This window comes from Oncorhynchus nerka, linkage group LG20 (assembly GCF_034236695.1).
Source record: "Oncorhynchus nerka isolate Pitt River linkage group LG20, Oner_Uvic_2.0, whole genome shotgun sequence".
NCBI lineage: Eukaryota > Metazoa > Chordata > Actinopteri > Salmoniformes > Salmonidae > Oncorhynchus > Oncorhynchus nerka.
This window is the reverse complement of record NC_088415.1, coordinates 11,873,022-11,885,861: the sequence shown is the minus strand read 5'-3', so window position 1 is coordinate 11,885,861 and position 12,840 is coordinate 11,873,022. Positions and strand designations below refer to the sequence as shown.

Below are 12,840 nucleotides of genomic sequence, written 5' to 3'. Positions count from 1 at the left end.
GTTAAGAGTCCCAACAATCAACTGGATGACTGACAAAGCTACTTAGAGGTTCTGCTGCAAGGTGATTGGGTATCAACGATGCCTGTGTCGCCAGAGAGGACATAGTCACTGACATGTCACTGACATACTGGCTTAATACAAAACACAGACATGTTGCTTAGTAGGTGCCTCCCGAGGCACCGGGAAGTTCAGCCCCACGGGATTTTAACGAACAAATGCTGCAAATCATCACACTCCATTAGAATACACTGTTTGTTGAATTAACGAACCAGTCGCAAACTTTGTCAAAAATCATTTAATGGGACATAGGCTTTAAAAAATATGACATGTCCAATAAATAGAGAATTTAAAAAAGGGATCTCAAATGGGATGGAGACTACAGCTACACATGTTTATTATATTCGCAAAAGTCTGTCCTTAACACGGACAAAAAAAAACTTTTTTAGCAATTACCAAAACGTGCACATTCAATAATCCCTACGGACAAAATACACAAGACTGACTGTAGAAAAAAAAGGGGACAATGACCGACAATTTGCAACTACATTTTATACATATGAGGTACAATAACAATCTGGTTGGCAGTTACTGGAAGAGCTGGATGAGGTGCTCTATGCATGTGTTTACAACAACTTGTAACAAATCAGAACACACAACAACAAGACAATTAGAACAAGCATCCAGCCAGTAATACAGTGTATTGCTGTGATTTAGTAGTCCTGCATTTCTCCAAACAGGATACAAGCCTGAACACAAGCACTAGAACCATTACACTCATTCTGAAGTCATTGATAACGTGTCTGATTGAATTGTGTCAATATTACTAAACATGGCTGCTGGCCTCTCATCCAGAGCCGAGGACTGGAGGGAGGGGATTGTCCAGAAACCTCCGCTGCTGTGACAGTATATTGATAATCATGACCAATACGAGTCAGTTTTGTCTTCACATTGTTATTGCGGTGTTGTTTTCAGAGATTGTGTGGCAGTGGGAAAATGATACATCATTCTAGATGTTCGGAGAACATTACATAAGTCTAAAATTGCAGCTTCTGTGGGGCTGAAAGTTCTTAATTTCGTCTCCTGGATACCTGTGCACAAATTCTGCATTGTCCAAATAGCTTCTCTATTGTCTGACTCCAAACGCCACTCTCTCACCCTCCCTCCTGTTTCCCTCCAGGCTTCACAGATGAGTCCCTCCAGGCTTCACAGATGAGTCTCTCCAGTCCTAAGTCTCTCCCCCTTCCTCCCTCTTTCTTCCAGGCTTCACAGATGAGTCTCTCCAGTCCCAGGTCTCTCCTCCTCCCCCTGGGATCTCCTGCTCTCTGCAGCGGCTGATATCTTGAGGGCGTCTCCTGGTGACTTGGCCTACGTCCTTCTCCGCTTGGCTCCACCGGGGCTGGAGGGGTTGCTGCTGGAGTTGAGTACCTTCTCAGTTGCACGATTCCTCTTCCTCTTGTCTGCTGCCTCCTTCCCTGGGCCGCCCTCAGAGGAACCCTTCTCTCTGTCTCTGTCTCTCTCTCTCTCCTTGTCTTTGCTGACGGCCCTCTCTGTCATCTTCACCGAGGAGTTGCTGCCTGAGAGAGAGGAGGAGAGAAAGAAAAGATTGATTTGTCAGGTAAAGAGAGAGGGGTTTTGGAAATTATTGAAGGTTCAAAAGATTCTGCATCACTCAGTCCAAGTTCTGAAAGTTGACCTGTGAAACCAAATGTTTTAGATCCTCTCTCAGATCAGTGACTGCTCTCTCAGATCAGTGACTGCTCTCTCAGATCAGTGACTGCTCTCTCAGATCAGTGACTGCTCTCTCAGATCAGTGACTGCTCTCTCAGATCAGTGACTGCTCTCTCAGATCAGTGACTGCTCTCTCAGATCAGTGACTGCTCTCTCAGATCAGTGACTGCTCTCTCAGATCAGTGACTGCTCTCTCAGATCAGTGACTGCTCTCTCAGATCAGTGACTGCTCTCTCAGATCAGTGACTGCTCTCTCAGATCAGTGACTGCTCTCTCAGATCAGTGACTGCTCTCTCAGATCAGTGACTGCTCTCTCAGATCAGTGACTGCTCTCTCAGTTCAGTGACTGCTCTCTCAGATCAGTGACTGCTCTCTCAGATCAGTGACTGCTCTCTCAGATCAGTGACTGCTCTCTCAGATCAGTGAAGAAAACAGTAAGTGACTGCTCCTACAGTGACTGTGACTTTGTAGGGTATGATAGACTCAAATTAAGCCCGTTGTTATTCTAGTGTCCGGCGATAGGCTGGTGTTTGCTGTGTACATCCAATGGGAATATCATGTACCTTAGAGCAGAGTCACAGTGGAGGACACAGAGGACCAGAGTTGAGTTCAACAGACAAACACCATTCAAATAGTATAAAGAAAGGAATGGCAGAAGAGCGAAAAAGCAGGTTCAAGATCACCGTCCATTTGAAGCTTGCCATTATATCTTTTAAGTCATAAAACTCCATCAAAACAATATAGAATTATACATGTAAAAGGAGAGAACCTTCTTCATGCGTGGCTGGGGAGTCTCGTTCTTCTTTCAACTCGTCTTTCATGTCGTCCTCAGACACCAGTTTACCTGTTCAGGGCAGGAATAATATAATAATATGCCATTTAGCAGTCTAACAGCGTCTTATAGTCATGTGTGCATACATTTTATGTACAGTCGGGTGGAAGAGAGATGTATACATTTGTATTTATTACGTTTATTTGAGCAGGGACAATGTACAAAATAACAAATGTCTCAGAAACGTAATATGGACTTTCTAGTAACTCAGCATTTTTGTAAGTATGGTGGATTCTGAAGAGAGGAGAGGATAAGAGAAAAGAGAAGAGAAGAGTGGAGAGACGAGAAGAGAAGAGAGAAGAGAGAGGAGAGACGAGAAGAGACGAGAAGAGAAGAAAAGAGAAGAAAAGAGAAGAGGTGTGGAGAGATGAGAAGAGAGAAGAGAGAGGAGAGAGGAGAGAGAGGAGAGAAGAGGTGTGGAGAGAAGAGAAGAGAAGAAAAGAGAAGAGGTGTGGAGAGAAGAGAAGAGAGAGGAGAGGAGAGAGAAGAGAGAGGAGAGAGAGGAGAGAGGAGGAGAGAGAGGAGAGAGAGGAGGAGAGAAGTGGAGAGACGAGAAGAGAGGAGAGAGAGGAGAGAGGAGAGAGAGGAAAGAGGAGAGAGAGGAAAGAGGAGAGAGAAGAGAGAGAAGAGAGAGGAAAGAGGAGAGAAGAGAGAGGAAAGAGGAAAGAGGAGAGAGAAGAGAGAGGAAAGAGGAAAGAGGAGAGAGAAGAGAGAAGAGAGAGAAGAGAGAAGAGAGAAGAGAGAGGAAAGAGGAGAGAGAAGAGAGAGAAGAGAGGAGAGAGAAGAGAGAAGAGAGAAAGAGAGAAGAGAGAGAAGAGAGAAGAGAGAAGAAAGAAGAAAGAGGAAAGAGGAAAGAGGAAAGAGGAAAGAGGAAAGAGAAGAGAGAAGAGAGAAGAGAGGAGAGGAGAGAAGAGAGGAGAGGAGAGAAGAGAGAGGAGAGGGGGTTTACCTTCTTTTACTTTTTGAATCATCTCCTCTGGAAGATTGAAGCTCTTCTCTGAGTTGGGAAATGGCAATATTTCTGACTCATGCTGCAGTGGACAGAATGTGTGACAGTATTCAGTGTTAAATTACAGAGGAAAGATAGCGGCTGACTGACTCTAGAACATTCCATTTCAAAACGGCCAGAGAAAGATTAAGACGCTCTACTCACCAAGGCCGACATATCATACATAGTTCCCAGGTGGTCCCAGATCACCTTTGATGACACTTGCCTCCCAATATTCTGACTGAATTTATCCCGGATGCAGATCATGTGAAAGTGGCGATTTACCCCTGCAGAGAAAATAAGTATGTAAAGCAACTTCTTCAAAAAGTGGGAGGGGGAAAAAATGTAATACAAAAAAATAACATTTGTCAGACTCCAGTCACAGACTGTTCTCTCTGCTACCACACGTCAAGCAGTACCGGAGAGCAAAGTCTAGGACCAAAAGGCTCCTTAACAGCTTCCCAATTTTTTTTAAGACTGCTTAATTAATCAAATGGCCATCGGACTGTTACATTATCCGCCTCCATTTGTTTTTACACTGCTGCTACTCGCTGTTTATTATCTATGCATAGTCACTTCACCCCTACCTACATGTACAAATGACCTCTAACCTGTACCCCCGCACACTGACTCGGTACCCCCTGTATATAGCCTCGTTATTGTAATATTACTTTTTATTCTACTTTAGTTTATCTGGTAAATATTTTCTTAACTCTTTACTGAACTGCTCAGTCGGTTAATAAGGGCTTGTAACTAAACGTTTCACGGTATTCGGCGCATGTGATAAAATACATTTTGATTTAGGATGACAATCTGACAACGGATAATGATGCTGCATTATTAGCGAACGTTGTGTGCACAAAAGTAGATAGAGTAGCAAGCTAGCTAGCTCCATAAGTTAAACATTGATGGTGTTATTACAGATGACCAAAAATTAATCGCTAAATACTGCAGCAATTTTTACAGAAAATTGTATAGCTCTACGTACTGTCAGGAGTCCACAGATATGTTTTTTAACTCACTGAATAATGTTCACTCTATCAGTGATATAGAATCTAAACAGTGTGATGAACCCATCAAAGTTGAAGAGATTAGAGTCTATCAAACATCTAAAGAACAATAAATCACCAGGTGTTGATGGAATTACAACAGAATTTTACAAATTATTTTCTGAACAAGTAGCTCCCTTCCTATTTGAAGTCTTTTTAGAGAGTATTAAAAACAATGTTCTCCCTCCTACAATGAGTCAGGGGTTAATAACACTGATACCTAAGCCTAAAAAAGAAGTGCTGCTCATTGATAACTGGCGTCCAATTTGTCTTCTTAATAATGACTATAAGATATTAGCCTCACTACTTGCAAAAAGAATTAAAGAAGTTTTGGATGCAATCATTGAGGAAACACAGTCTGGCTTCATGAGGAACAGACATATTTCTAACAATGTCAGACTAGTATTAGACGTACTTGACTACTCAGACCTAATAACTGAGGATAGCTTCATATTATTTTTAGATTTTTATAAAGCATTTGACACAGTAGAGCATCAGTTTCTCTTCCACTCCCTTGAGAGACTTGGCTTTGGGGATTTTTTCTGTAAGGCTATTAAGACTCTCTATGCAAATGGTAACAGCTCTATCAAATTGAAATATGGCACCTCACCTAGATTTGAGTTAAAGAGAGGAATTAGGCAAGGTTGTCCTATCTCTCCGTACCCGTTTTTATTAATCACCCAACTTCTTGCAAATTCTTTAAATAATAGTCCTGTACAAGGTATTTCCATAGCTGGTAAAGAAATTATTATAAGCCAGCTGGCTGACGATACTACACTTTTTCTGAAAGACGCTAACCAAATTCCCATATCGATCAATGTGATACAATCCTTTTCCAAAGCGTCTGGTCTATATCTTAACATTAAGAAATGTGAACTCATGGCTGTCAAAGATTGTGTGACACCTTCATATTATGGTATTCCAGTAAAAGAAGAACTTACATATTTAGGCATAACCATTACAAAGGATCAGAAGTCTAGAAGTCTAGAGGCTTACTAAATTTTAACCCTCTTATTAAAAAACCCCAGAAGAAACTAAATCAATGGCTACAGAGGGACTTATCTTTAAAAGGTAGAGTCCTAATAACCAAGGCTGAAGCTATCTCTAGACTAACATATGGTGCTCTATCTTTATATATTGACTGTAAAATAAGCAAGGAGATAGACCAGATGCTTTTCAACTTTCTTTGGAGAAACCGTACCCATTACATTAGGAAAACTGTTGTAATGAACACTTATGAGAATGGTGGACTGAATTTTCTGGATTTTACTACTTTAAATAATACTTTCAAGATCAATTGGATAAAGCAATTCCTAAGAAGACCCACTTCTATGTGGAATTGTATTCCTCATCATGTCTTCTCTACTTTTGGTGGCCTTAACTTCATGTTGTTTTGCAATTATAATATTGACAAAGTTCCAGTGAAACTTTCTGCTTTTCATCGGCAGGTTTTCTTGTCATGGTCCTTAATTTATAAACACAATTTTTCTCCACACAGATATTATATATGGAATAATGGGGATATATTGTATAAAAATACCTCTCTGTTTTTAGAATATTGGTTCAGAAATAATATCCTATTGGTGAGCCAACTGGTAAATGCAGAGGGTTTTTTACTCAGTTCTAAAGAATTCTTATCACTTTACAAGGTCCCTGTAACACCTAAAGATTTTGCAATTGTTTTAGATGCCATTCCCTCAGGTGTTGCTCTGTTATTCAGGAACATGTCAAGACCTGACCCTCAGAGCCTACCTTCTATTGACCCTGTTGACTCATCAGTAGGAAAGACCTGACCCTCAGAACCTACCTTCTATTGACCCTGTTGACTCATCAGTAGGAAAGACCTGACCCTCAGAACCTACCTTCTATTGACCCTGTTGACTCATCAGTAGGAAAGACCTGACCCTCAGAACCTACCTTCTATTGACCCTGTTGACTCATCAGTAGGAAAGATTTGTTTCTCTTTTGGTCCATTCAACAACAGAGCGATACGATCTTTGTTTCAGCAGGATGTTGTATCTATACCTTATGTCATGCCTTATTGGAATGGATTTATTGATAATATCTGATGGAAAAAAGTTTGGATGTTGCCACAAACATACCTACTTGTTAACAAAATTAAGGAAGTTTCCTTTAAAATTATTCATAAATATTATCCTGCCAACCACTATATGAAGAAGTTTAAGGAAAACATCAACTCAAATTGTTCCTTTTGTAACGACCACCCAGAAACAGTTGTGCATCTTTTTTGGCATTGTATGCATGTAAGAAAACTGTGGCAAGACATCAGTAGGTTTATAATTGAACACATTTATGAAGATTTTACACTATTGTGGAGAGATGTACTGTTTGGATTCTTTACATACAATAGAAATAAGCGGAATCATTTTTATGTAATTAATTTCATTATTCTTTTGGCCAAATTTCATATACACAAATGTAAATTTACAAACAGAAAACCACATTTTCGTACCCTACAAAAAGAAATTGAACTGTATTTTAAGACGGTTAAATGCTCTACTAACAAAAAAGCTGTTAGAATTGTAAGTATATGCATGTCCCTTAAGGTCCTTGTGTAATTGTAATGTGATATTGTACCCCTAGCCCCGCCCCCAGCCCCGCCCCTAGCTCGATTGTCCATTGTTTGTAATCTATGTATGCTTGTGTTCCCTCATGTGCTTTATGTATTGATTTGTTGTTAATAAAAATAAATAAAAAATAAAAAAATTTAAATAACATTTTAAAAAAGTAGATAGAGTAGCAAGCTAGCTGGTTTATTTGTTATAATAATGCACATCACGCTATTGCCATATGGATACTTATTCTATTAAATGTTATTTTTTAAACTATTATTGATTATTCTACCGCAATGTTGATGGAGTTAGCAAAATATTTCACTGCACCTTTTAAACCTGCAGTAAACTGTGTACGTGACTAATACTACAGTAGTTAACAGCATGCAACATACAAAAATAAAGACATACACTTGAATTTGTCACAAGAAGCTGCTTGTGTTAGGATTTCCAGATGTATGTCAGCTCGGGGATAAACTTAACTAGATACCTCCTTGAATACATTTGGACAACACTTTTAAGACAAAAATACAAACAGCTTGGACAACAAACAAACAGCTTGGACAACAAGCTGAAATGAGGGGTGGGTATCATTTGTGTAACGTTCCCACAGAGTAGCATGGTTTATTCACCAAGAAAACCACGTAGTTACTTCTTAATGTTTGTCCATAGGCTAACCAGAGACGGGACAGACATGTTTCGGAATAAAAACGTAGTGAGGGAAAACTTAAATGAAATAGCCCATCCCCTACCCGGTATCTTATTTCTGCCGCGATACAACTTTGTATACATTGTTTATTGACAACCTAGTTATTTACCAAGTTTTTGGAACAGATTCGTTCCACAAATTATACCCACCGCTAAAATGGTCAACAACTGTGGGAGTTCATTGATATGTGTAATTGTCTGACTATATATATGAATAGCTGGCTTGTTAACTTGTTATGGTTGGCAGGCTTTCGTCCTCCGCGTCGGGTCTCCACTACAGCCCGGGGATGTTCAGGCCTACACGATGAACACACTAGCTGGTTAGCGGTTTTATTCTTACCTACGGGTTTGTGACCTAGCATCGCATGGAACAGGCACACCTCGACTTCTTGACTCCATACGACTGAGTCTTCGATGGTACTGATGCCCGACTCTGCTTGAACAGCTGGAACAAGCTCGGCTTCCCCCATGCCTGTTGTCCTTCTCCAATAACAAAACACTGAAATCAAAGATTTTAACAACTGACCCAAATGAACACAAGAAACACCACAGCAGGCTGTCTTATTCTTCGATTACGTTAATGGCGGGGGGAATCCAATATGTTGCATTACCGCCCCCTGCTGAATTATAGTATAGATCCATTACACTTTGTGATACAGAAATTGGAAGGGGGAACAAGGAACAATAAAAAATATATATATAATAAAAAAAATATGTATATATTAACCTACAATCTAACGCTACACTCATTAAAACCCACCACCTTATTCCACTACTTTAACCCTATCTGACCCTACCCCAGACCAACGGCCTGAGGACGGAGAGTGACCATCTGTAACTCTTCTGAAGTAAAATATCGTAGCCCCAAGTACTTCTCTGCAGCTGCCAACACAACATCTATTTTGTGTGAGGGCTACCTGCACCACTGTCTCCCATTCCTGGCAATATTCACACTTTCCTATTGGATGCTTTCCTATTGAATTCTTTCCTATTGGATGCTTTCCTATTGGATGCTTTCCTATTGAATGCTTTCCTATTGGATGCTTTCCTATTGGATGCTTTCCTATTGGATGCTTTCCTATTGAATGCTTTCCTATTGGATGCTTTCCTATTGGATGCGTTTCTATTGGATGCTTTCCTATTGGATGCTTTCCTATTGGATGCTTTCCTATCACATTTAACGTCTTATTCAACTAGCTAGTGTCCCACCCTTCATCTTGTAAAATTAGACTCCTCACTTCTGTCTCTTCCTGCCATCCTCCCCTCCCTGACTTTCCTCTGTACTTGTAATAAATACTCGCCCTTAGTATCTCTATTCCACTGCTCCTGCAGTTTCTGCACCACCACTGTCCATATCAGGCTCTTTGCCTCTGCCTTGCTCATTGAAACTACATCAACATCCCCACTACTAAGTGCTTGTTTAGCCAGTACATCAACTGCCTCGTTCCCCTCCACCCCCACATGGGCTGGGACCCAAGTAAATCTCATCTGTATCCCATCTGTCTAATCCTGCCATGGGGTTTGGAGCACCTCATAAAGCAGGTCTTGTCTGCTACGTGAGCTAAAGGACTGCAGACTCATCCACACTGCACATGAATCAGAGCAAATAACTGCTCTGTCAGGCTTGAGTTCCTCCACCCACTGCAAGGCCAACAGTGTGGCCATCAGCTCCCCTGTATATACAGCCAGATGATCTGTAATATGTTTCCTGACTCCCCCCCCCCCCCTCCTGCACTACAAATGCTGACCCAGTACATCCTGTCCTTGGATCTTTTGAAACATCTGTGTAAATGGCCACAACATCCTGATACACAGTATCCAGACGTCTCTTAAACCAATCAGATGGATCAACACCCTCCCTTCCTTTCAAGGTCTCTCCAACACTTTGAGGTTAACTACTGGAGGCGGGAGTGGCCATGATGGGTTCAAAGGAATATCTACCGTTGGACTAAACTCTCTTCCATACAGTCCTGTCTCCTTCGCCTGGGTATTACCCACCCACCCAAAACTCGAGTGCTGTCCTCGCTCATGTTCCCAGCATGCCTGTAAAATGTATTTTGCAGGATGAGACACCTCATGTCTCTGTAGGTTGACCCATTAATGAATTGCCATCTGCTATCTCCTAATATGCAATGACATATCCCCCATCTCCACCTGTAATGCAGACACAGGGGAGGTCTGAACCATACAGTATACTGCCATAGTCTATTACATATGAGGTTCGGGCTGCCGAACCATACGCTATACTGCCATAGTCTATTACATATGAGGTCCGGGCTGCCGAACCATACAGTATACTGCCATAGTCTATTACATATGAGGTCCGGGCTGCTGAACCATACAGTATACTGCCATAGTCTATTACATATGAGGTCCGGGCTGCTGAACCATACAGTATACTGCCATAGTCTATTACATATGAGGTCCGGGCTGCTGAACCATACGCTATACTGCCATAGTCTATTACAGGTCATATCAATGCAACATACATGGTCCTGAGTTTTCTCTACAGAGAACCTGAATCCCCACATTAATGCCCACCGCTCTTCCTCATCAATTTCTTCCAGTACCTTCCTGACTATGTATGGCACATTTCTTCACCTCTTCCATAAGGTCCCATCATCTGTAAATAACGACCTCCCAATATCCGGCCGTAGCTGAGAGTAAACATCATTGATCATGATTGAGAACAACAGAGGACTAATCAGGCACCCCTGCTGTGTACAATCATCCACCAGGTATCTGCCTGAGAGAGACTTCCCCACCCTCACCTGGATAGACCTTCCAAACAGGAAGTCCTTTATCCAGTTGTATGTTCTTCCTCCTACTCCCATAATATCAATCTTGGTTAACAACCCCTCCTTCCACATCATATCATACACCTTCTCCACATCCAAAAAGACAGCTACAACAGTCTCCTTGTTCACCTGAGCCTTCCTCACCTCTGCTTCTAAGCAGAGCACTGGGGCCATAGTTCCCCTCCCCTTCCTGACCTCTGCTTCTAAGCAGAGCACTGGGTCCATAGTTCCCGTTCCCTTCCTGACCTCCGCTTCTAAGCAGAGCACTGGGACCATAGTTCCCCTCCCCTTCCTGACCTCTGCTTCTAAGCAGAGCACTGGGTCCATAGTTCCCCTCCTCTTCCTCACCTCTGCTTCTAAGCAGAGCACTGGGTCCATAGTTCCCCTCCTCTTCCTCACCTCTGCTTCTAAGCAGAGCACTGGGTCCATAGTTCCCCTCCCCTTCCTGACCTCTGCTTCTAAGCAGAGCACTGGGTCCATAGTTCCCGTTCCCTTCCTGACCTCCGCTTCTAAGCAGAGCACTGGGACCATAGTTCCCCTCCCCTTCCTGACCTCTGCTTCTAAGCAGAGCACTGGGTCCATAGTTCCCCTCCTCTTCCTCACCTCTGCTTCTAAGCAGAGCACTGGGTCCATAGTTCCCCTCCTCTTCCTCACCTCTGCTTCTAAACAGAGCACTGGGTCCATAGTTCCCCTCCCCTTCCTGACCTCTGCTTCTAAGCAGAGCACTGGGTCCATAGTTCCCCTCCCCTTTCTGACCTCTGCTTCTAAGCAGAGCACTGGGGCCATAGTTCCCGTTCCCTTCCTGTCCTCTGCTTCTAAACAGAGCACTGGGTCCATAGTTCCCGTTCCCTTCCTGACCTCTGCTTCTAAGCAGAGCACTGGGTCCATAGTTCCCCTCCCCTTCCTGACCTCTGCTTCTAAGCAGAGCACTGGGTCCATAGTTCCCCTCCTCTTCCTCACCTCTGCTTCTAAGCAGAGCACTGGGGCCATAGTTCCCGTTCCCTTCCTGTCCTCTGCTTCTAAGCAGAGCACTGGGTCCATAGTTCCCGTTCCCTTCCTGACCTCTGCTTCTAAGCAGAGCACTGGGTCCATAGTTCCCCTCCCCTTCCTGACCTCTGCTTCTAAGCAGAGCACTGGGTCCATAGTTCCCCTCCTCTTCCTGACCTCTGCTTCTAAGCAGAGCACTGGGTCCATAGTTCCCCTCCTCTTCCTGACCTCTGCTTCTAAGCAGAGCACTGGGTCCATAGTTCCCCTCCCCTTCCTTACCTCTGCTTCTAAGCAGAGCACTGGGTCCATAGTTCCCCTCCCTTCCTGACCTCTGCTTCTAAGCAGAGCACTGGGTCCATAGTTCCCCTCCTTCCTGACCTTCCTGACCTCTGCTTCTAAGCAGAGCACTGGGTCCATAGTTCCCCTCCCCTTCCTGACCTCTGCTTCTAAGCAGAGCACTGGGTCCATAGTTCCCCTCCCCTTCCTGACCTCTGCTTCTAAGCAGAGCACTGGGTCCATAGTTCCCCTCCCCTTCCTGACCTCTGCTTCTAAGCAGAGCACTGGGTCCATAGTTCCCCTCCTCTTCCTGACCTCTGCTTCTAAGCAGAGCACTGGGTCCATAGTTCCCCTCCCCTTCCTGACCTCTGCTTCTAAGCAGAGCACTGGGTCCATAGTTCCCTCCTTCCTGACCTCTGCTTCTAAGCAGAGCACTGGGTCCATAGTTCCTCTCCCCTTCCTGACCTCTGCTTCTAAGCAGAGCACTGGGTCCATAGTTCCCCTCCCCTTTCTGACCTCTGCTTCTAAGCAGAGCACTGGGTCCATAGTTCCCCTCCCCTTCCTGACCTCTGCTTCTAAGCAGAGCACTGGGTCCATAGTTCCCCTCCCCTTCCTGACCTCTGCATCTAAGCAGAGCACTGGGTCCATAGTTCCCCTCCCCTTCCTGACCTCTGCTTCTAAGCAGAACACTGGGTCCATAGTTCCCCTCCTCTTCCTGACCTCTGCTTCTAAGCAGAGCACTGGGACCATAGTTCCCGTTCCCTTCCTGACCTCTGCTTCTAAGCAGAGCACTGGGTCCATAGTTCCCCTCCCCTTCCTGACCTCTGCTTCTAAGCAGAGCACTGGGTCCATAGTTCCCCTCCCTTCCTGACCTCTGCTTCTAAGCAGAGCACTGGGTCCA

General features: G+C 43.6%; 1 protein-coding gene across 1 annotated transcript; it reads right to left on the bottom strand.

Annotated features, from left to right (window-relative positions):
• Positions 1-280: 280 nt before the first annotated feature.
• On the bottom strand, positions 281-8,465 carry LOC115121866 (MRG/MORF4L-binding protein-like). The gene is made up of 5 exons (XM_065005236.1): positions 8,219-8,465; positions 3,714-3,835; positions 3,510-3,591; positions 2,498-2,572; positions 281-1,574 (listed from the first exon to the last, which is right to left on the bottom strand). Exons 1-5 carry the CDS (start codon positions 8,346-8,348, stop codon positions 1,366-1,368), a joined length of 618 nt encoding a protein of 205 aa, XP_064861308.1. The 5' UTR covers positions 8,349-8,465; the 3' UTR covers positions 281-1,365.
• Between the last annotated feature and the right edge of the window lie 4,375 nt (positions 8,466-12,840).

Coding starts and splice junctions, on each gene's coding strand:
- LOC115121866 (XM_065005236.1), bottom strand. CDS start 8,348: ATGGGGGAAGCCGAGCTTGTTCCAGCTGTTCAAGCAGAGTCGGGCATC. Junction 3,836..8,218: donor GCTAGGTCACAAACCCGTAG/GTAAGAATAAAA, acceptor TTTTCTCTGCAG/GGGTAAATCGCCACTTTCAC. Junction 2,573..3,509: donor GATTCAAAAAGTAAAAGAAG/GTAAACCCCCTC, acceptor TGCCCTGAACAG/GTAAACTGGTGTCTGAGGAC.